The sequence below is a fragment of the Prunus avium genome, chromosome 1, assembly GCF_965620075.1.
Source record: "Prunus avium chromosome 1, drPruAviu1.hap1.1, whole genome shotgun sequence".
NCBI classification, from domain to species: Eukaryota; Viridiplantae; Streptophyta; class Magnoliopsida; order Rosales; family Rosaceae; genus Prunus; species Prunus avium.
Window position 1 is genome coordinate 23,391,739 of NC_142284.1, and position 22,347 is coordinate 23,414,085.

General features: G+C 38.8%; 1 protein-coding gene, 1 long non-coding RNA gene and 2 pseudogenes across 2 annotated transcripts; 1 reads left to right on the plus strand and 3 right to left on the minus strand.

Annotated features, from left to right (window-relative positions):
- Positions 1–337: 337 nt before the first annotated feature.
- LOC110747196 (5'-3' exoribonuclease 3-like) lies at positions 338–7,352 on the minus strand (annotated as a pseudogene).
- Positions 7,353–7,529: 177 nt separating this feature from the next.
- LOC110747195 (uncharacterized) lies at positions 7,530–10,950 on the minus strand. The gene is made up of 4 exons (XM_088247700.1): positions 10,745–10,950; positions 9,966–10,365; positions 9,530–9,809; positions 7,530–9,459 (listed from the first exon to the last, which is right to left on the minus strand). The coding sequence occupies exons 1-4, from the start codon at positions 10,948–10,950 to the stop codon at positions 8,132–8,134; spliced, it is 2,214 nt and encodes a 737-aa protein (XP_088103826.1). The 3' UTR covers positions 7,530–8,131.
- On the plus strand, positions 10,856–12,952 carry LOC148297616 (uncharacterized). The gene is made up of 2 exons (XR_015833169.1): positions 10,856–10,963; positions 11,402–12,952. It is a non-coding gene; the product is annotated as an uncharacterized LOC148297616 (long non-coding RNA).
- A 2,791-nt stretch (positions 12,953–15,743) lies between these two features.
- Positions 15,744–16,822, minus strand: LOC110771184 (putative CCR4-associated factor 1 homolog 11 pseudogene; annotated as a pseudogene).
- Positions 16,823–22,347: the final 5,525 nt, after the last annotated feature.

Sequence of the window (22,347 nt, forward strand, 5' to 3'; positions counted from 1 at the left end):
ATGAAACTTAGGTAAAACAAGCAACCTATAAATGAATTGCAGATGCTGATGAAGCGGCACTGAAGAATTAAGGACTTTTATCTTGCCAAAAATTGTTAATACAAGAACGGCCTGCAGCTTTTTATCTTATACATTTAGCCCAACATTATTTGATTCTTGAGTAGAATGCCCTGCTTAATTACCAAAAATATGGAATTCCAGAAATTGTGAAGCATGGGAAAAAGCTAGCAGATCGAAAATTCTTCATCCTTCAGCCGTAAAATACAAAATATGTGTACAAAACAGTGCTTTTCTCGCTCTTTTGGCAGCCAAGCAAAGAGAGCTATGTGTTAACTGGCTACCAGCGGGGCTTACCTTCAGTATCCCAACTACGTGGAACAAAGTGCGTACTCCCACTGGCTTGGGATGAACGGTTAGCAACAAAAGGTGAATGATGCTTCGAGGAGTCCTGATGGCCTCTACCGCGGCACTGACCATGTTGCCAAGCATAGTCTGTGTCAGGTGTGAAGCCATTTCTAGATGGCCAGAAAACATTGTTTGCTGACTGAACTCTTCCATTAGGCCTCCAGCCCTGGCTTGATGACGACTTCGATATTTTCAAATCCCTAAGGGTTCGTATTTGATCTCCTGAACCAGAACCAGCAACTCTCCACTTTTCATTACAAACAGGTGTCTCATTAAGAGAGGCTTTTTTGTATGCTACCGCACCGTTCACTGAATATGAGCTAGATGACATTACTCTTTCACAAGGTATTCTTCCTGGAGCATGAAATCGGTCTCCAAAATCAGGACTTGCAATTGCTTTCCCTCTACCACAACCCCATCCAGTGCCAGAAAATTTGTGTATCATATTCGGAGAGCTAGAAGTGAATCTAGCATTGTTCCGGAAGCCTCGATTTCCCACGTTATCTGGTTTGCTAAACCTTTCCTGAACAAGGTGACTGCTGCATTGCATTTAGTTCTTGAACAATGAGTTTAAAGAGAAATTCATAGATATAGATGTGAATAACAAATGGAAGACAGAGCAAGAAGCCAAAGAACCTGGAGCTGGATGTGCTTCCCTGATATTCGTGCCATAGTTTTGTCTCCATAAGATCGTCTTCAGTGATTGTCTGCAAATGTAGATGGAACATGTTACAAATTGGGCTTAATTATAACATGCCACTGAATTTCTCTTATGCTAGTTGAAGGACAGTATATTAGGGAGTGAGGACATTTAACTATTGAACTCGAAAATGCATCCCAACAATGTAGTTAGAATACCAAAAACTCATTAAGCCAGTGCTAGCAAGGAACTAATCATATCCGCAGTGGCAGAGCAGGTAAACCATCACATTAAACAGATTCGAAAACAAACATATATGCATGAGACCATTCAAGCTCATGAAAATAATTGCAAATTCTGAAAGTTTGGATACCTTGACGGGAAACTCTACACCAGCAAGTAAACGAGGCACATTTGGACCATCGTTTGGAAGCTCATATCGCACACATCTGTAACATAATCAAATTCATAAAACTTATCCTTCAGGACAGCAAAACATTTACAAGATCAAAATTAATGACTCGTTAGTTTGGTTACTCACAAGATAGAGTCTTCTTGAAGTTTATGATCTCCTCCTTTAACACTGGAAGCATTCTCATGAAGACGTAAAAAACCACTAATTCCAGAACTGAAAAGGGGCAGAGAACTTAGCCATGAGAGTATCGATAGGTAAGAATGGGGAACCTTTTTCAAACTTAGGTTTCACTTGACCAAGGCCCTTTAGGTCGGAAGCAAATGGCGAATAATGGAAAGGATAAAACCTGATAGGATATTGCAGTGAATGTAATGTAACGCTACTTTTCATACCAATATCAAGTAAATAACTGAAGTCCATATTACATATGTCTTACCATGTCCATGATGGGGGACCAGAAAAATAGTACAAGAGAACCCAGAGCAGTCCTTCAGTGTAGTATTTAACCTAAAGTAAGTCAGCAATTGGAATTTGCAAATAAGGGGAAATCTAAAATTAAATGAATAAATAAAATATCTGTTAAAGACACAAGAAGAAAATGTACTACCAAAACCCTAAAAACCCTATTGGAATAACACAAGATCGCATCTAATTTTGTGTAGGGTTTGCAAACAATCAACCAAACAATTTATCAAAACTCAGAAAGATGAATAGTTTTGGTGCCGCCTTTGGCCCTCCATTCACAAAGAAAAAAGTGCAGCTTCTGTAAGAAACAAAAAAGAAAACATCATGGGGACTACAGAAGTATAAGATAAAATTTATGAAAGCCACACATACTACTTGCTTTCTTTTGCTTTCAATATCCCCTGGCCCTTCAGCAGAAAATTTGTATTTGTAATATCTTTCCTTGTAGCCTGCAGCCTGCAGCAGCATATCCTACCTGTGGAAGAAATCAGCAAAGCATGTAAAAATATTTGTTTATATGCTTGGATGTAAACGTTTCGGAAGGGAATGCTTCATACTTTGTCCGTCCCTAAATCACCATTCTTAAAAAGATCGGATTTCCTTCTGATGCTATCTTTCAGTTTCTGCTTAAACTCCTTTGTATTTCCTATTATCTGCAAAAATACAATATAAATGATACCAAAAACACTTCAGCAGGTCATAAAGTAGATAGTAAAACTACTTTATTCCATGTATATGTGTGTAATCAAGCAAAATAACCCGCAGGTACAAAAGAAAACACACACACAAAAAAAAAACAGCGTACTTGAGAATGTAAATTTTCAAACGTCCCAAGTGACAGAGCTTCGGATTCTTCTCCATTAGGCAATGCACAAGTACTGCTTGAATCAGTAGTTGAACTTCCAGCATCAATTTCATCCTCTAGCTGGCAACCAATTAATTCAGCATTTGTTTCATAATGGGAAAATAGACAAATACAAGCAAAATTGTCAATGATGAATGATACTTGAGCAACAAGCACTTACAAAATCTTTATTAAGGAAAAGACGTCTGAGTTTACGCTCACGTAGTTCTGATCTTTTCTTGAAAATTTTATCTTCATAAGCACCAACAAGAAGAATAAATTTCTCAACCCTGGATAGTTTGATGTATCCTGATTTCTTGTCATTGACCTGCTTTTGAGCACAAAAGAAGTGGCATGGTCATGATCTTATCTACATTTTTTTTTCAGGGTGAAGAAATGTAACTGAAACAAAGCTAATCATGTTATACCCGGAGCATATCAACCATATAACCACCGAGATTTTTGAATTCCTTCTTATAGACAGTCATCAGCAAGTCAATTGCACCCTGGAAATAAGTAGTCATCATAAAAAATTAGTTTCGAGCTTCATATTGTATTCCCATCACTACATACCAATGAAGTTTAGTAGAACCTCATGAATTTCCAAAGTTGGCATGTGGGGCAGAAAATCATTTCCAGCAAAAAAGCACATAAATATAAAATCATCAATTATACGCTCAAGATCAAACTTGAAATTCTCAGGAGGATCATTGATTTGCATATGAAGCTCCAAATATTCCCTCAAAATCCAAACATGCAGAAGCTGAAATTTGGAAGGAAAAATAGAGGCGAGACAACAGAGCAATATTCAAACCACAGGTGATAGATAAGAGGACTGTTTCAAATACCTGGTAGGGCTTTTTTACAATGGATGCTTTTCTGTTGTCTGACTTTACAGAAAGACGAAGTCATTTCTCGAACAGATTGACAGTTTGCGTGATACTGCTCCTGGTTTAGAACATCCTGTATCCAGAAATTGAAGTACTTAAAATTTCATCAGTTATCAGAACCTACAACCCGGATTAGTATAAGGAAAAATTCTATAACCCGGTTTTGGTTCCTAGTGCATTAGCTAGGCAGACCTCACTCAATTGGGGCACTGATTATTGGAAACCTTAAAAGCCAATGTGGCCAAGAAACCACCAAGGAAACTTCTATATGAAATTTGAAAAATGCAAAGGACTTGTAAATTTAACCTCTCTCAATATGGAAAAATGAACTTCATGTGTCGCCAAAGCCAACATTATCAAATCTGCATCCTACATGCCAATAATTCACCAGAATGTCAGAATTCAATTGTGTGTGTGGAGGGGGAGAGTTTATGAAAGAAAATCTTTAAACAGAAACATGTTCATTCCCATATAGTTCTTTTCCTTCTTCCAGATTTTCCAACTATATATTATTGTAGCAAAATTAAATATGGAAAACAAAAAATTACAAAAAATATTAAATAGTTGTGTTCAGCATATAATCATTCATACCAATCCATACAAGCAATGGCGGGTGTTTGGATCATACGAAGGAAAATTACGCTGCTGGCGTATGAAAGACATTATTTTGTGTTCCCCTTCTCCAGGAACATTGGCATCAGAAAGAATCACCTAAATCAATAATCATGAAGTTAAAACAAAAAAGAGATGAGAGAAAATAAAAAATGATGGATCATGTGTTCGTCAAGTTGAAATTAGAGTGGCATAAATGGAGCAGACCTTGATGTCCCTCCAGCCTGAATCATTGCTCAAACATAAACTAATATAGCTGCGAAGAGCATTCGACAATTTGTACATAAAATCAGTTCCAGGGGTGATTATATTTGAATCTGAGACTTCGTTTTCCTTTTTTGGTAACACTTGTTTGCCTTCCAATTCAAACTGTCTTCTCAGCTTCTCTTCTTCAGCATCCTATACAGTTGATACCAACATTTTGGGGTATAAATTTACGTATTTGTATGAAATAATTTAAGCGGGTACATGAAAGTTTGTGTGATTCAGAAGCATAATATATTAATTAAAAGCTTAAAACCCACAGCTAATCCCTTGTCCTTGGCAGACTTGAAACGCCTGGCACGTTGTTGATTCATTTTAGCCCTTGGAGCAACTCCATCTACAAGAAATCATCAAGTTTATATCCTTATATAAACTACTTCAAGTTCAAAGTATACATAACGATACATATATCAACTGAAGTAAAGAGATGATCAAGAGAAAGCAAAAATCTTACAAAAGTATTATAACATAGGAAAAAAAAAGTAAAATTTTGTCACCTATGGCCATGTATAAAAGCTTCCTTGGTCGAACAATGTTGAAAAGTGTATCAATATTGTTGTTATACATAAATGGTCGGTACTAGAAATGTCCTACCAGAAATAGCCCACCAGGAATGGCGTACCAGATATGGCCTAAGCCAATATGGCGTACCCGAAATGTCTTACCCGTTTCAATACTGCCTAAGCCAATATGGCCTACTCGAAATGTCCTACCCGAAACGTCATACCCGAGCAATATGTGCTAGCCAAGCCACTACCCCAGGTCTCCTGACAGCCCGTGCCTTCCCCACGTGCCCAGCTCATACCCCACTGAGGATGTCTCCTGACAGCCCATGCCTTTGCCACTTGCCCATTAAACAATGGCAAGTGGTCCCTCATCTCCTGCCTATATAAGGGAACAAACCCCTCTCCAGCAGGGGGCTCCGATTTCTCCTCTCCATGAGCCTATCCAGAGATGCCCAAGCTCTCCCTCTCTTCCTCCTGTATTTCGGCTCTCAAGCCTCTCCATGTATATTGTAATACTCATCTATAATAAATACCAAGCTCTACAGTGGACGTAGCCCTATTCATGGGTGAACCACTATAAATCTGTGTAATGTGTGTGATTGTCCGGATATCCTTTACCCGTGCTAAAACACCCGTTAACAAATATATTCAAAAATATTGATGAACACCTCTTCAAAACTAGTTGGTTGCACCTGAATAAATATATAGGAATTAAAATATATAACTAAGGATAAATTAAAGAAAATTTGAAAATTCTTATAGCTTGTGAAGAGAATATATAGGAATTCATAAGTTCATACTCCATCTTCATCTACAAATGATAGAGGGAAGATGCTTACCTCAATGTTACAGTAAATCGATTTCCCAGGAGTTGGCCAAGGACAAGTCCTTCCCTCACATAGCTGGAAAATGGCAACTATTACATGAGCATGCATTACAAACCAAATGGATGGGAATATAAATAACCCACAATTCTTGAGCCTTATCAGACATCACCTGCTTTGATACCAATCAACATATCATTAAGAGCAGCTAATTTACTTGCAAACTGCTTAAAAACAGTTACCTGGAAACACAACAAGAAATAATGAAGCACCACCCTGCAACAGAAGTATTAGTTTTAACAAATTCATTAAATATTTTAGCAACCATTTTGCTGGAGCTAGAATAACTGATATTCAGAGGATTGGTACTAGAAATCTGTATTTCAAGGGAGTTATTAATTTATTATGACTTATAACGAAATTCGACCTATGGAACAAGGGTCAAACCCCTATTCCACACACCGATTTGAAAACAATTAAAAGATGAGCTTCTATATCTTGGTTCAAAGATATGTAGTTTTAAACAGTTTTACCAGAAGTCTAGCATATGAATGCCAACAAGAATAAACTCAAGCAAATATTTCTTCTAGATAAGAAAATACAATGTCAGAGGGATAAGTAGCAAAGTCAGTGAGTATCAGTTACCCATTGAGTTGAGACAGCGCGGTTATATATCCTTCGTATCTGCAAACCAAAACATCTTCTACTTGCCACTTTTGCAAAATTACAGCTTATACCACACTTTCCCAGTCTCTCACTAGTGTAAGCTATTATGTTCACCTTTTCTTTCTTTTTCTAATACGCTATTATGTTCAGTTTGTAACCAAAAAATCTTAAGTTTCAGTACCACAAAGAAAAAATCATTATCATGATCATAGTCTATCAGTTTCAGGATCCAAAATGAGGCATGCTAGTTTAGGTTATTTGAGCTTTGGCAAGAATGCAGTCTAAGAATATATGATAATTGATATAATTAACCATCGCATTTCACTATACTTAAGCAAAAATTGTCTACATTGACAATTAGATACGAAAATAACAATCAACAACAAATGGAGAAACAAATATGTAAAATGACTTCATGATTAAAACTATATCAACTACAACTATCAAAATTCATCATAGTTTTTGGTGTTCCCAACTTGAACAGGATCAGGTCCAAGTAAATATTACAAACAACATTGATCATAAGGCCTGTTGTTATACATATCTGGTTGGTACTAGAAATGTCCTACCAGAAATGGCCTACCAGAGATAGCCCACCAGGAATGGCCTACCAGAGATAGCCTATACAATATTGCCTAGCCAATATGGCCTAGTCAAAATGTCACACCCGAACAGTATGTCATACCCGAGCAATATGGCCTAGCCAACTCCTACTGCCTCAGCGATGTGCAGACCACCACGCATGCCTTTGATAATAAATCACCACGTGCATCCTGACATGTCACCAGGCCACTACCCTCGATCGCCACGTGATGAGCCATTGGTCCCAGGAAAACAGGCCCATGCCTTCCCCACGTGCCCAGCTCATACCCCACTGAGGATGACCCATGCCTTCCCCACTTGCCCATTAAACAATGGCAAGTGGCCCTCATCTCCTGCCTATATAAGGGAACAGACCCCTCTCCAGCAAAGGGCTCCAATTCTTCTCTCCATGCACATATCCGGAGACACCCAAGCTCTCCCTCTTCCTCTTGTATCCAGGCTCTCAAGCCTCTCTATGTATAATGTAATACTCATCCATAATAAATACCAAACTCTACAGTGGACATAGCCCTATTCATGGGTGAACCACTCTAAATCTGTGTAATGTGTGTGATTGACCATATACCCTCTAGGGCCGTGCTAAATCACCCGTTAACAAGGCCTATTTGTTGTTGAAGTGTTACAGCAGGAATAATAGAAATCTTGATGAAGTTCTCTAATATAATTCAATTTGACTAATCAAGGCTTTGCTAATATTTATTTTCCTTTTGTGAAAAGAAACGAACTTTTATCGAAGGAAGCAACTAGACAGAAGAAACAACAGCCGTGAACAAGAACTTCCCAGCCAGCTACAGGAAACAAAATATAAACAGAGAAGACTTCAACACAATTGAAGAAAGTAAGCCTCCTTTGGCCTTTTTACTTGGAAACGAATAATATGTTGGAGAAAATCAATACCAAAAGAGATTTTTCTCAACAATGCTTGTATGTTCATTGTTACTCAGGGTTCAACAAGAATATGGAAAAGAAAACCAAGGATGAAAGTCTGTACAACTCATCAATAGTTTTCTCTATCTAGTTGGTCATCTTGCTGCTTCTCCGCTTCAGCAGTCTCAGCTTCAGTGTCAGCTTTAGTCTCAGTTTCAGTCTCAGCTTCGGCAGTCTCAGCTTCAGCCTCAGCTTCAGGTAGCTTTGCAGCACTCTCTGGCTTTGGCATCTCAACACCAACATTCTTTGGCTTCGGCAAAAGTGCCCAAAGTTTAGAAGCAGAAGATGTCTTTGCAGTCTCAGCTTCAGTGTCAGCTTTAGTCTCAGTTTCAGTCTCAGCTTCGGCAGTCTCAGCTTCAGCCTCAGCTTCAGGTAGCTTTGCAGCACTCTTTGTCTTTGGCATCTCAACACCAACATTCTTTGGCTTCGGCAAAAGTGCCCAAAGTTTAGAAGCAGAAGATGTCTTTGGAGTCTCAGCTTCAGTGTCAGCTTTAGTCTCAGTTTCAGTCTCAGCTTCGGCAGTCTCAGCTTCAGCCTCAGCTTCAGGTAGCTTTGCAGCACTCTTTGTCTTTGGCATCTCAACACCAACATTCTTTGGCTTCGGCAAAAGTGCCCAAAGTTTAGAAGCAGAAGATGTCTTTGGAGTCTCAGCTTCAGTGTCAGCTTTAGTCTCAGTTTCAGTCTCAGCTTCGGCAGTCTCAGCTTCAGCCTCAGCTTCAGGTAGCTTTGCAGCACTCTTTGTCTTTGGCATCTCAACACCAACATTCTTTGGCTTCGGCAAAAGTGCCCAAAGTTTAGAAGCAGAAGATGTCTTTGGAGTCTCAGCTTCAGTGTCAGCTTTAGTCTCAGTTTCAGTCTCAGCTTCAGCCTCAGCTTCAGGTAGCTTTGCAGCACTCTTTGGCTTTGGCATCTCAACACCAACATTCTTTGGCTTCGGCAAAAGTGCCCAAAGTTTAGAAGCAGAAGATGTCTTTGCAGACTTAGGTACAAGAATATCGCCACGAGGTGGCTTCTCATTCCTAGCACCACAAGCTCCAAAGATAAACATGATTATCTCATGCCAACTGTTGACAAGATAAAGGGTCCCAGTCTTTGATTTCCAAAGGGACCCTATTCCTTCTCGCATTTGTGTGCTTTTTTGAATGACTGCCCACAACAGTGGCATAAAAGTCACCCCAAATTGATGGCCTACCGCCAAAAGGTGATCGCAAGGATTGATGACAATCCCTATTTCTGCTTCCAGAAGAGGGCCGAGGTCACCAACCGAGCTTCCAACAAATATCCTCAACAGTTTCTTCTTCTTAGTCTTCTTAGAAATCTCATTGAAAACGTCCAATTTTATTTCAAAATCTGCAAATTGAGATAAGACTTCCTGTACATTTTTATGTACAAATCCCACTGCAAAAGAAAGAAAACACAAGTCAAAACTACACTTTTAAAAACTGAAATAACAGATCAACGTACTTACCCCTTACAATAGGTATTTCCTTCATCAAATCTTTGGTGTAAGAATCACAGCAGGAGAAACTCAACCCACAGGCAATAAGGAGGAGCTCTCTTCTAGTATCAAACTCGTCCTTGATTACAGGAACTATGGGGAATTGATCAACAATGACTTGCCGGCTGAAAAAGGCTACTGCCAATTCCATGGAACTTCTATATCGCGATTCAACAAACTGAAGGCGGGCATCACTGGTCAAAGAGCGGCATAGATGATTGAGCACCCTCTCCGTACGGATATAATGTGCCTGGAATAAACACATATGATTTAAAAATAAGACATATTGTGCGCTTGCAAATTGTTTTCCTTGACAACAAATAAATAGAGTTTGCCTACCAAAAAAAAAAAATTGAACAAACCTGATAATTGAGCTGTTTTAAAAGTAAGGCATGATCAACAATACCTGATAATGCTTGGATGAATATTTTTCAACCCAGTGGTGAAATCTGGCATCTTTTTGTACAAAATTCTTCAACTTCTCAGCTAGGTAGTAACTGAGAGTGATGAAAGGGGTAGTCCCTGCAAATGCGAAAGCAGCATTCACATTCAAGGGGCCTATTTCCGTAATAAAAGAGCCATACTTCAAGGCTTCATAGGTCCTGGAGACTTGGGAGCCCCAGTCATTTTCTGAGGCCAGTGACTCTTCCACAATTTCAGTCTCCAATTCAGAAATTGAAATTGAGGTATTGAATACTGTCTCATGATCCACAATTTCATCCTCAAATGTATCGGCTGCTGTCTCATCATCTACACTATCATCCTCAAATTTAGCAATTGAGGTACTGGCTTCAGCTAATGTATACCTGACAAAAGGAACAAGATACAACATTGAAAAAGATACAACATTGAAAAAACCCAAAACCCCCTTGACCAAAAAAAAAAAAAAACCCTAAACCCCCCTTCAGACCAAAAAAAAAAAAAGGATGCTGTGGAGATGGCAAAGATGGCTCCTCCATTTGACTAATTCGATGGTAAATAATCTTGACCAATATGGGCTGCTCCTAGGCAATATAACCACCAACTCATTTCAAACAAAAGTTGGGCCTTTGGACCGGGACTATACAAAAGCCCAAAAGGATTTTGAAACTCACGCTTCTACAATTTTTTTTTATTTTAAATAAAGACGATTGTATTGATAATCAAGACAACAGGACAAGTAGGCAAGGAAAAACCAACACTCACGCTTCTACAATGCAATTCAAGATGTGATCTACTCCGGCCAAATGAACCTGAAAATCTTCAATTGATAGATTGTCTGACGCCAAAGCTATGGTGAATGGACTGTAGAGAGCTCCAAGAACCGTACTAGGGCAGCCATCTTGGTTCAACAATTTGTCATCCTTGCCTTCACCGTATCTTTTCCACAATTTTCGAGCATAAGAATTCATATCTTGCGAATTGGTGAGTGTTCTTTTAGTGATTGTTATTTCTGGTTTGGGGAGGGGAATTAGGGTTTCAGTGATTCTGGTTGAGGGAGAAAGAAAGAACTAAAGGATTGGGAAAACTTACTTATAGTCCTAATTGCTGAAGCTAGTGGTTTTGGTTTTCTCAGAAATTGAAAGCTCGCTGGATATGTTTTAGTAATTATGTTTGGAATTAAAATGTTGGAGCAACGGGGCAAGCCAAAGAAATTGCAAGCACAGGCCCAGCAATATAGTTAAGCATTTAAAGAAACATCCCCTTTTTCAATGTGCAATCTGCAGGACTCTGCAGAGAAACATTCCCTTTCTCCACCCTCCAGAGTCCAGTCCTCTAATTTAGCCTAGGCATATTGAATATTGAAAGGTTTGGGTTTGGTTTTCTCTCATCTTTTCTGATCTTGTTTACTATTTGTGATAGGCGGCGTATTTGTTATATGGATATGAAGAGTATCTGCTCATATTTCAAGAAGCTGCTATGCACTATGTTAGCGCATGTACCTGGTCGGCACCAAGGGGCCTCACCTGCCCAGCACAGCTGAGGAACCTGGTCATCACCAGCTGACCTGGCCTAGCAGAGCTGATATTAGTTGCACCTGATCAGCAACAGATGTTCGGCTCGGTCAACGTGATGAACTTGAAAGTTCCCAGTCAAGAACTTGTTCTCAACTAAGAACTTGGGGGCTTGTTGTTATACATATTTGGTTGGTACTAGAAATGTCCTACCAGAAATGGCCTACCAGAGATAGCCTACCATGAATGGCCTACCATAAATGGTCTACCAGAGATAGCCTAGGCAATTTGGCCTAGCTGAAATGTCCTACCCGAAACATCCCACCCGTTTCAATATGGCCTCAGCCAACATGGCCTAGCTGAAATGTCCTACCCGAAACATCCCACCCGTTTCAATATGGCCTAAGCCAACATGGCTTAGTCAAAATGTCTTACCCGAACAATATGTCATACCCGAGCAATATGTGCTAGCCAACTCCTACTACCTCAGCCATGTGCAGACCACCACGCATGCCTTTGATAATAAATCACCACGTGCATCCTGACATGTCACCAGGCCACTACCCTCGATCGCCACGTGATGAGCCATTGGTCCCAGGGAAACAGGCCCATGCCTTCCCCACGTGCCCAGCTCATACCTCACTGAGGATGACCCACGCCTTTGCCACTTGCCCATTAAACAATGGCAAGTGGCCCTCATCTCTTGCCTATATAAGGGAACAGACCCCTCTCCAGCAAAGGGCTCCAATTCTCCTCTCCATGCGCATATCCGGAGACACCCAAGCTCTCCCTCTTCCTCTTGTATTCAGGCTCTCAAGCCTCTCTATGTAAAATGTAATACTCATCCATAATAAATACCAAACTCTACAGTGGACGTAGCCCTATTCATGGGTGAACCACTCTAAATCTGTGTAATGTGTGTGATTTACCATATACCCTCTAGGACCCGTGCTAAATCACCCGTTAACAGTTGTCGCCGTCTGTGGGAAACGACACGAAAGGTTTATGTCGTTCTCATCCTTCTCCACCTCGGAATCCATCTCCACCGAAAACCATATTCATGGTCCAGCTACTTCTAGCCGACTGTGACGAGCAGAGCGGGTTGCTGCTCAGCTGCAAAATCTGCTCAAGACACCTAGCTCCCTCCACCTATGAAATTCAAGGGTAGCAAGCGAGACAAGAAATGAAGAAACAGCTCAACTTGGTCCCAAAGCATCCCACTAAAATTCTTGGCTACTAGACCTAAGGACCGAACTGTGTACAAGGTCAGACCCGATATGTCCGACCCGGCTTCTGGCTACAAACTCCGAACTCTTAGTTGAACCACACTTGCTCTGGTCTAACCACAATTTTTAATGGTGACGTTTGGGAGGAAATGTCATTGATTTTGGTGTCTATAGTCAAGGGCCATTATGCAGCCACTATTTCCTTGTCGGTTGTCCAAATTGGGGTTTCTTAACTATGTGCGCAAATTTTCTTGAGTTTGATCAAACAAAAAAACAATCCTACAAAATAAATTTAGGGAGTTTCACTATTATGCCCAATATATGGGCTCAAGTTATAAAAAAAAAAAAAAAAAATTACATGAAATTGACTTTAAAAACACATTCAAAGCTCATTTACAACATAACAAAGAGGCTTCGAACTTCCCATAAATTACAAAACTGACATCAATTTCTTAAAACAAGTCCAACCCCAAAACCTTATTAAAAACAAAAAAAACCCAAAACAATCAACATGGCATCAAAGTAATTTAATAATCAAAATACAATTCAATAGGGTCAGCTGTCCTTTTTTGGGTTTATTTATAGAAATTAAATGGTTTGTTTCTAAAAATTAAATGGTGTATGGTTTATCTATATCACTAGTGTTAAAAATGAGTATATAAACAAAATACCTCATAAATTTATCACACTACTAGCAAAAGAGGCAAAACCCACGGTTCACCTATGTACATTAGTTAGGGAGTATCATTTGGCCCGCGAGCCAAAGTGGGTAGCTCGAAGTTCAATGGGCCAAAGCTCGGCCCGACCTGATGGTTAGCACTGCTCAACCCAGCCCATTTTAGGGTTGGGTGGGGTTTGGGCTTAGGATTTGAAACCTCCGATGCAACCCAAGTAGGCCCACCCATTTACCATATTTTGTTTTTGCTTTTGCCTTATATTGCCATATTTCCATTCCAAATGGGGTACTTCCATATTTACATTATAAACTTAAGTAAATAGAGTAATATAAAAATAAATAAAGTAAAAAAGACAAGTCATTTACTTAAATGGTTGGGATGAAAATAAGGCAAAAAAAAAAAAAAAAAACACAGGCAATGGGCGGCCCGTGGGTGCCCCGGCCCGAAAAGCCCACTTAGGTCTGGCCCAGTGAATGGACTCGGGCCAATCCTTTTCAAACCTTGATCTGCCCCCAAAAAAAAAAGTAAAGGCCAGATAAGGCCTGGCCCGATGAAGAGCCCTAACATTAGTGGTCTAGTGGCCATGGTTTACTGTATATATGTGACAATTAACAAACCCATAAGCCGTGGTGTATTTGTGGTTAATTGTTAATGAATCCATGTATATGAGTGCGGTACAATCTCCTTAGTGACAACTTAGTTTAATTTTACTTCACTATTTTGAACTTAGCATGTGATGCATGTGGCTGCTTGAGTGATGATGTGGCAGCTCAAATGATAATATGTCGGCTTGGGTGCTGACATGGCAATTGTTGAGGGTTAAACTTCAAAAGGACCCAGATTGTACTTGATCGCAAAAGAGGCTCGAAATTTTTTCACAAGCTTGATGAAGGTCGTTGAGTCTTTGAATCTCTTGATGGTTACTCTGGCAAGAAATAAGTCCCTTCATTGAATTAGAGATTGTATTTAGATGACAACTTAAAGAAGGGACTATAACCCAAATTGTTAGACAAAATGAACTTTCTCAACCAGACCTAGTAGAGGAATTAACCATACATCATGGTAGCCCAAATACAGCCTACAAATACACTCAACCAAATACAAAATAAAAAGTTCAATACAAAAAAGTTAAAAAGCCCAATTCAAATAAAATAGACTCATACCTAGAAATACATATAACAAAAAGCCCAAATCACAGAAACACTTTAATTATTACAAACTGGGTTGAGGCTACCTTTGATGATGATTTGTTATAAGAGTTCATAGAACTCGTACTGTCTCCGTGATTTAGTTTTTGTGTTTTTAGGGGTTAATCCCCTCCATTTCACCCCCAAAAAAAATATTATATCACATAAACACTATAATCAAACCCTAACTCTATATCACAGATATAGATTATGCCACTTGACCAGAGCAGTGAGGGAGGGGCTGGAGCACATGTGTTGTCATTGTCAAGCCATCATTCAAAGGGTAATGTCAACTTTTGATCCACCCAACTAACAACTGTATATCAGAGATCCATATATAAACTAGGAACGTAGATGGAAGCCTGCCGTAACCAATATCCTTGATGTACCCTAATTTTCACTCATTTAATGATTTTAAGTAATTGACTAGTCTAATATTTTGTTTTAACCAAATTCAATTATTTGGGAATTTTGTAAATCATATTTGATTTCATTAATTTAATTTTTTAAAAAATTTAATACAAGTGATTGGGGGAGAGGGGTTTACACAAATATTCATTTGCTGCTTAGTCATATAGACTCTTTGGGTTTTCTGTGTAGTTTTTACCTCTCCTTTTGTGAGAGTTTTTCATCTCTCTTGAGAGTTTTATTTGTATTTAAGGCTTGGTTTTTTCAAGCTTTATCTATTTTTGGTTTTTCTTAGTTTGCACTTTTAGTTGGGATGCTTATGCTAGAATTTCTTCAATCCTACGTGATCGTTAGTAGAAGAGTCCTAGATTATCTTAATCTTGATATAGCTTGTGTTTTTTTAGGTGACTTATGAATGCAATTCCAAAATTTCTCCAAAAAAAAGAAGGTTGCAATTTATTTTGTTTGAGTAAAATAGCGGTGCGAAACTAACAAGTTCTTATTTTAGTGATAATTTTCTTCTTAATATTGGAAGGAGAGTCCGAGTTCCAATCCGCATTCCATAACTTTAAAAAATAATAATAATGGCGCGTACCACAATATCAACCTAAGGCAAGGCTTGCATTAGAAAAGAATTGTAATAATATATACCAAATTGCCTAATGAAATAGAACAAATATAGTTAAGATGTTTTCCTAAATAAATAAATAAATAATTTTGTTTGTGCTGGGGCTCTTGGCCCTCGCCTTGTTCATCAAAAAAATAAATTATCTACAGACTACACCCTAAATATAAAAAATCAAACCACTGCCAATCCAAACAACTTTCCCGCGTGCTTCTCCACCTCGTTATAATTAGCGAAACACTTTTTCGTAATCTGCTGAAACGTATGCAACGTCAGCAAGCTATCTGAACCGGCCTGGTGGCACTTCCCGACCGCCCGATTCACCTCCAAACGTTTCGCAACTTGCTCCAACCCTCCGTACAAGCCATCACAAAAGCGGATCATGTGCTTCACGTCGTAAACTCTATTTCCTAAAAAGACCCTCACAATTTTCAAAAACTTCTCCAAGTCTTTCAAGCCACTTGGCAATTGCTGGCCGGTCAAAATCTTGACCAGGTACCCGAAGTCGTACGCGCTATGGAACGTGACCCAGCTCACCGACTCGTTCAGGACGAGCCCCGATGACATCAGCAGCGCAGCGAACTGGGCCGAATCGATCCCCTCGGACCGGTTGCGGTCGAAGTCGATGCCCTGGCGGCGGAGGAGGGCGATGGAGTCGGGAGCGTGGGGGTCACGAGCGACGTCGAAGTCGCTGAAGTTGAACTCCCAGATGAAGCTCGTGGAGGAGGAGCCGAGGTCGGGGAGGTTGCCGTCAGCGTCGGACAAGGTGAGGCCCACCTGGATGAGGCTGAGGGCGTCGACGTTGGATTTGAGAGTCTTGTAGTGATCGGAAGGCTGTAAATCGTGGCTGTACGGCGGCCGGAATATCAGGCCCGGAAACTCCGTGTCCATGGAGATGTAAGTGTAGTCGTCGATCACGGAGCGTATCAATTCGAATTCGGATTCTAAATTATGAGCCCACACCTGCCGGATCTTGATGGGCTTCGGACTTGAGCTCGAACTTTGATCCTCGTTGACGTACATGTTTTAGTGAGAAATTAATTACGTCTTTACCAAATACTAAAGATGGGACGAAGACTGAGTCTGAATCGACGGAGAAAAAGCCTTGCGGGTATTGGATGAGTGAAGAGTGGCGTGGGGGTGTGTGGTTTATATATGGAGATAGGAGGAGGGTGAAAAGGGATGTTGCCTGGAAAAAGAGGGAAGTCAAATTACTTCTGCGTGTAGGAGAAGAGAGACAGAGGGGGTTTTCTATTCTGAGTGTTGGATTAACGGAACAGAATTGCTCATATTGGCTGTTGCCTTTCCCTTTTAATTTTATTTTTTCTTGTTTTTGTTTGTTTCTTTTTTTTTCTCTCTCTCTCTCTGTCGCTTTCTTTCCAATTTCCAATTCTTATATTTTCTTTCCTGGTTTGGTTTGTTTATTGAAAGTGGGTTATAAGTTGTAAACAGGTGGGGTCAACTGGGATGCTGATTGGATTGGGAATGGAAAACAATCTTACTTGTAATGGATAGCACTATTTTACCATTTGCGATTAATAACATAATGACATATCGAAAAGTTGTTTCAAATCTTATCGTGTTAATTGCCAAAAATAATAGGAAGAGTTATCCTCGTTGTATGAAAATTTCTCACATAAATAGGAGTATTATTGGTTAGGTGATGTTGGCGTTCGGGTGGGAGCAAAGAAAAATACTGCCCACCACGTGGATCTCCTTTTATTTATTTATTTTACTGTGTTTTAAATTTTTTGTTTTTGGGATAGAGACTTGGATTTAATATTTTGTCCTTATTTATATCACTCAATTCAATCCCCATGTAATATGTGAATGTGGTCAAAGTCAAGATGGGTTGCACCAAAAAAGTGTCAGTACTTTCTAGTCTCCAATTTCAAGTTTAAAGTCTTTAGGGAGACTTTGGACAACATGATTTGGGCTATCTTGAACATGCTTGGAAGAAACAGGTTCTCCTACATATGGACTAGAGCCTCAAGTAAAGGGTTTCTGACATAAAGTTCTGATTATTTTTTCGGTTACAATAAAGTTCTAATTTTTCAATTGGTCTAAAGATGGGGTAAGGTGGGACAGTCCAGGCAAGAGCGGAATCAAAATTTTTTGACCGGTGGGTTAGTTAAATTTTTTAGATTAAATTCTAATGATTTTTTAAAAATAAAAAATAAACATGCAATTTCTAGTTTTTATAGTTTTTCTAGAATAAAAAAATATATATATTAAATTATACCAAAAAATAAATACTTATTAAATGCAACCTAAAAATACATATTATCAAAATGAATATATGTTCAGCAACATAATTGAATATCTATTCAAATTGTGCCCTGTGAGATAATTGAAATATTTTGGGATCTCGAGCCTCTGCACTTAGAGAGTACGCATTTACCTACATTTCATAAAATCTCAAACATTCAAATCATCTAACAACTTAAAGCAAGCCAAATATGCTAAATATGTTTTTGCCTTTATTAACGATAACGGCATTCGTACTCCTTGTTTTCTCCTCATAACCAACTTCATCGTTACTCTCCATCTTTTCCCTTTCTTTTTCTGATGAATAATAAAAAATTCCCAACCCGATCCTAAGAAACACCAGCCCATTTCAAATTACCAAGCCCGCTTTTCAACCGACTCTGTAATTTACACAAATAGAAGGCCACTTCCATAATACCAATTTTATAATAATCCTCCTTATCTCAAATTGGAAGATCTGTTATGGGATAGGGGTGAGGGAATCTACCATCATACAAGAAAAAAAAAAGTGAAATTAAAAATAAATAAATAAATTCGTTTTTATAATGAAATAAAATTGGGATATGGAGGAGGATGGAAATATTGGGCGATTGCCATGGAAGCTGATGACAAGCAGTCATGAGGAGGATGAAGGGGAATAGGAATTAGATGGCTCGAAAGGAGGAAATCTGGCAAGTGTTGGAAGATGGATGCATAGTCCTTAATGGAGTTATAGTCATGATGAGGATTATGGATACCGGGGTTGAGAGACAGAGGGACTGTTACCGTCAATTTTTAAAGAAAATTATAAATCTATACTCTAGCTGATGTGGCTTGCTTTAAGTCATTAGATGATTTGAATGATTGAGATTTTATAAAATGCAGATAAATACGTATCCTTATAGTTTGTATATGTTCGAATGTTAGAATGTCTAACAATACTTTCTATAGAAGTAGTCCTAAATTATCAAATTCCCATCATAAATTGTTATACCAAAAAAGAATTGTTTATCTTATTAATTAAATTGCCCCAATTAAGAAAGCAATTAAATTTAATATACAAATTAATTTATAAATTTTTTGCATCTTTAAATAATCAAAACACTTCCAACCCATACAACACTCCAGCGTGTTGCTCAGGCTCGCCATGCACAAAATACACATCCCTCATCTTCTGAAACGCATGCCATGTCAGCAAGCTATCCGAACCAGCCTGGTGGCACTTTCCGACAGCCCGGTCCACCTCTAAGGTTCTAGCAACCCGGTCCAACCCGCCGTACAAGCTCTTACAGAAGCGCATCATGTGCTTAACGTCATAAATGTTGTTAATTTATATTAACTCGCAAGTGTACGTGCCAATCTGTAGTATAGCAAGACAAGTACGAGGTCGTACCCACAAGGACTGAGAAGTTAAAATTAGTTATGTACTTAGATTACCGAATTCAAGAAGTTAGGAAGTTAAGTCTAAAACAGAATTTGAACTGAGATTAGTTTGAGACAGAAACAAAATGAAATTGGAAATTGAAGTGAGAGTGCTTGTGCTTGTGAAAAGAACTGAACAAACTGAAATTGCAAAGGAAAGCAAGTAAACAAATGTAACAAAGAGTGGTTTTGAAGGTTTAAAACACAAGTTTGGAGACTAGGGCATTCGATTCACCATAACAATTCAATTCTGGGTTATAAGGATTTAAGTGACAAGTCTAATTCAGATTCAAAGATTGATTCTAGCTAATGTATGGTTAAGCCATGGTGTCTGGTCCTAACCTTGTATTCCTAATTCCCTAATTTGATCATTTGTTGTCTGACCTAAAATTAAGCATTAGGAATCCATTAAGCATAGAAGAACATTTTAAACAACCAAGTATGTATCTAATCCAGATTGTCGAATTCTCATACACACTCTTCCTATTCATAGTTCAATTTGAATTAAAGCATGGTGTCTACTCTTAATTCAAACCAAGATATACAAATCTGAATGGTAGCTAGGCATTCCGATCAGCATATAGGCAGGTAGGCAAAATGAATAAGAACATGAATCATGAATCAAACTTGAAACTTGAAATTTATAAACCCAGAATATTCATGTTAGGTTACATCGAAGCCCTAGTTATGGATTTAGCTACTCATAATGGAAAAGAAACTTGAACAGAAATGGGAAAACACAATGAATGCAACAGGAGTAGAAAAACCCTTTTCTGAAGTTCTTGTGGTGTCCAATGCTTCTTCAAGAGCTTCTCCATGTCTAATGCTTCTCCAAGATCTTCCCCACTTCTAGAAGGATGTACGAAGGATATGGAGGTGATTTGGGATGAGTTTGAGTGAGTGGTGATGGCTGAGAAAGATGAAATTCGTAGGGAAATGGAAGAGAGGTTTGCTGGAGTTGTTTTGGTGATTTGAGGCTATTTAGAGCTTTCGGTTGATTGCTGGAATGTTTGGGATTATGAGAGTGTTTGAGGATGATTTCTGAATGTGTTTAGGGAAAATGATGGAAGTGTTTGAGGGAGGATGAAGTGAAGGATAGCTGAATTGTGGGGTTGTGAATCCCAGGCTTGCACCCAGAGTGTATAGGAGTGTTTGAGGATGGATGGAGAGGGTTTTGTGGGGTTGTGAATCCCAGGCTTGCACACTCTGAATGAGGAATGGAATTGGTATTTATAGGGAGAGGGAAGTGAGAAATCAGAATTGAATATAGCTAATGCATACAACACTTGTATTAGAAAATTAGAATTGGTTGTTGCACTTCACCAACAAATCCCACCAGCAGCCATAGCTCATATTCATGTCAGCATGACCAAGCTTCCAACCAGAAATAATAGCTCATGCCTAGCTCATCATGACCAAGCAACAATTAGGTCATCCTCCTGTCAGCATAATGTGTATAATAATAAATAATAATAATGGATAAGAATTGGTCCAGGTTGGCTTCTTCTTCTTCTCTATCATTCTGTCCCTTCCCTTCCTTCCCAATTCAATGAATCATTGGATTGGGTGAGTGAATCTTTTCTATATACAGTATTCTTCTTCTTTTCTTTGGAATTGAACTATTCTTTTTCTTGGTACTATTTTCAATCAATTGTCCTTCTCTGCTTAAAACCATGAATTTCTCTGGTTCTGTGTTTCTACTAACTTATATTGGCGATATTGAAAGAGCGTTGGAATAAAATGTGCATAGGTAAATTTGAGAGTTAAAATCTAAAATTAAAGTAAGAAACGTGCGTGGTCAGCCTTTTCACTAGCATAATCTCATTACATCTCGAAGAGAGATGTTAACACGTAACACGTTATTTATACTCATGTAAAAAGAGTGAGGATGCACTATGGACACCAAAACTTTATGTATCAAGAAGAAAAATTCATGATCAAATTTTATTGATACAAAAAAGGAAGATACTGAACAAGACTGGTTTCTTCCTTTTGAAAACTTCTTTGTTTGACCAAATAGACTTACGAGTCCTACAAAGAAACTCGCATTCTTCTGGTAGACTCTTCCAAATTCTAAGATTATTGTGTGTTTCCAACAAGACTGTCTACAGTAGGCAGAAAAAGATAAATAAAAAATAAATAAATGCATGAAATAAAAATAGGCCAACTAACTCTTTCTTCTTAGTCAACAATATCAGCCAACTTGAAAAGATTGCTTTCAAGGTTAACAACTTCTCTTTGTTATTTGATTTTGGATTAGTGGTGAACTAATCCTAAACTATACGTTGACGAATACCACGCATGGAAATAATGCATTATTTTAGTGTAATGGAACACCCACACACAGAAATGTATTAAAAATAGTTGGTTGGATTTAGTATTTAAATGATGTAATTAGAGGTCGACGGCAAGCCCTATGGGAATAAAAGCACGTCAAGGAAAGACTTTGGAATCTCTATATCAACTTCCAGCCGGCTTCTTGCTTCACCAGAACGTGAGTTTTACCTAAAAAGAAAAAAGAAACGTGGGCTTGAACCAACATGCCCAGCCTTGAGAATAAAAGTAATATAAAGTGATAACACGTTGATTTTTTTAAAATCAGCTTTTATTCTTCTTTTGTACTCGTGCTGTTTTTACACAGAGTCGAAGAAGTTTGAGAAAAGCTGGAGCGATCGGTCGCAAGGTATCCAAAAGGTATCCGCGACTGGTCGCCCAGAGTTGCTGTTTCGGATTTCCTCGAGTTTCTAACTCTATTTTCAATGGCTATCACTTTCCACCGAATTGCAAGGACCCTAGGGGTCACCTATGAGTCAAATAGGGGTTGGCAATCAGTTGGGAAGTTTGAGGGAGCATTGAAGGATGTTTGTTGACTTGCTTCAAGGAGTACCTACCCTATGACTCTATATATGGTGGCTGAACATGCAGCTACAAATGACTAGCCTTTGGTCTGCCTAAGTTGTGGTCCATGTCTGGAAACCAAGGGCAGAATGTGAGAGGAAAGAAGGAGTCTTTTCTCAAGTCCAAAGGTTTGTGTATTAAAGGGAAGAGGAAGCAAGACAACA

What these genes read in the sequence shown, in the direction of transcription:
- LOC110747195 (XM_088247700.1), bottom strand. Translation starts at nt 10,950, where the DNA reads ATGAATTCTTATGCTCGAAAATTGTGGAAAAGATACGGTGAAGGCAAG. An exon ending in TTGAATTGCATTGTAGAAGC is followed by an intron (nt 10,366 to 10,744) that starts GTGAGTGTTGGT and finishes TCCTTTTGTCAG; the next exon opens with GTATACATTAGCTGAAGCCA. An exon ending in ATTCATCCAAGCATTATCAG is followed by an intron (nt 9,810 to 9,965) that starts GTATTGTTGATC and finishes TGTTTATTCCAG; the next exon opens with GCACATTATATCCGTACGGA.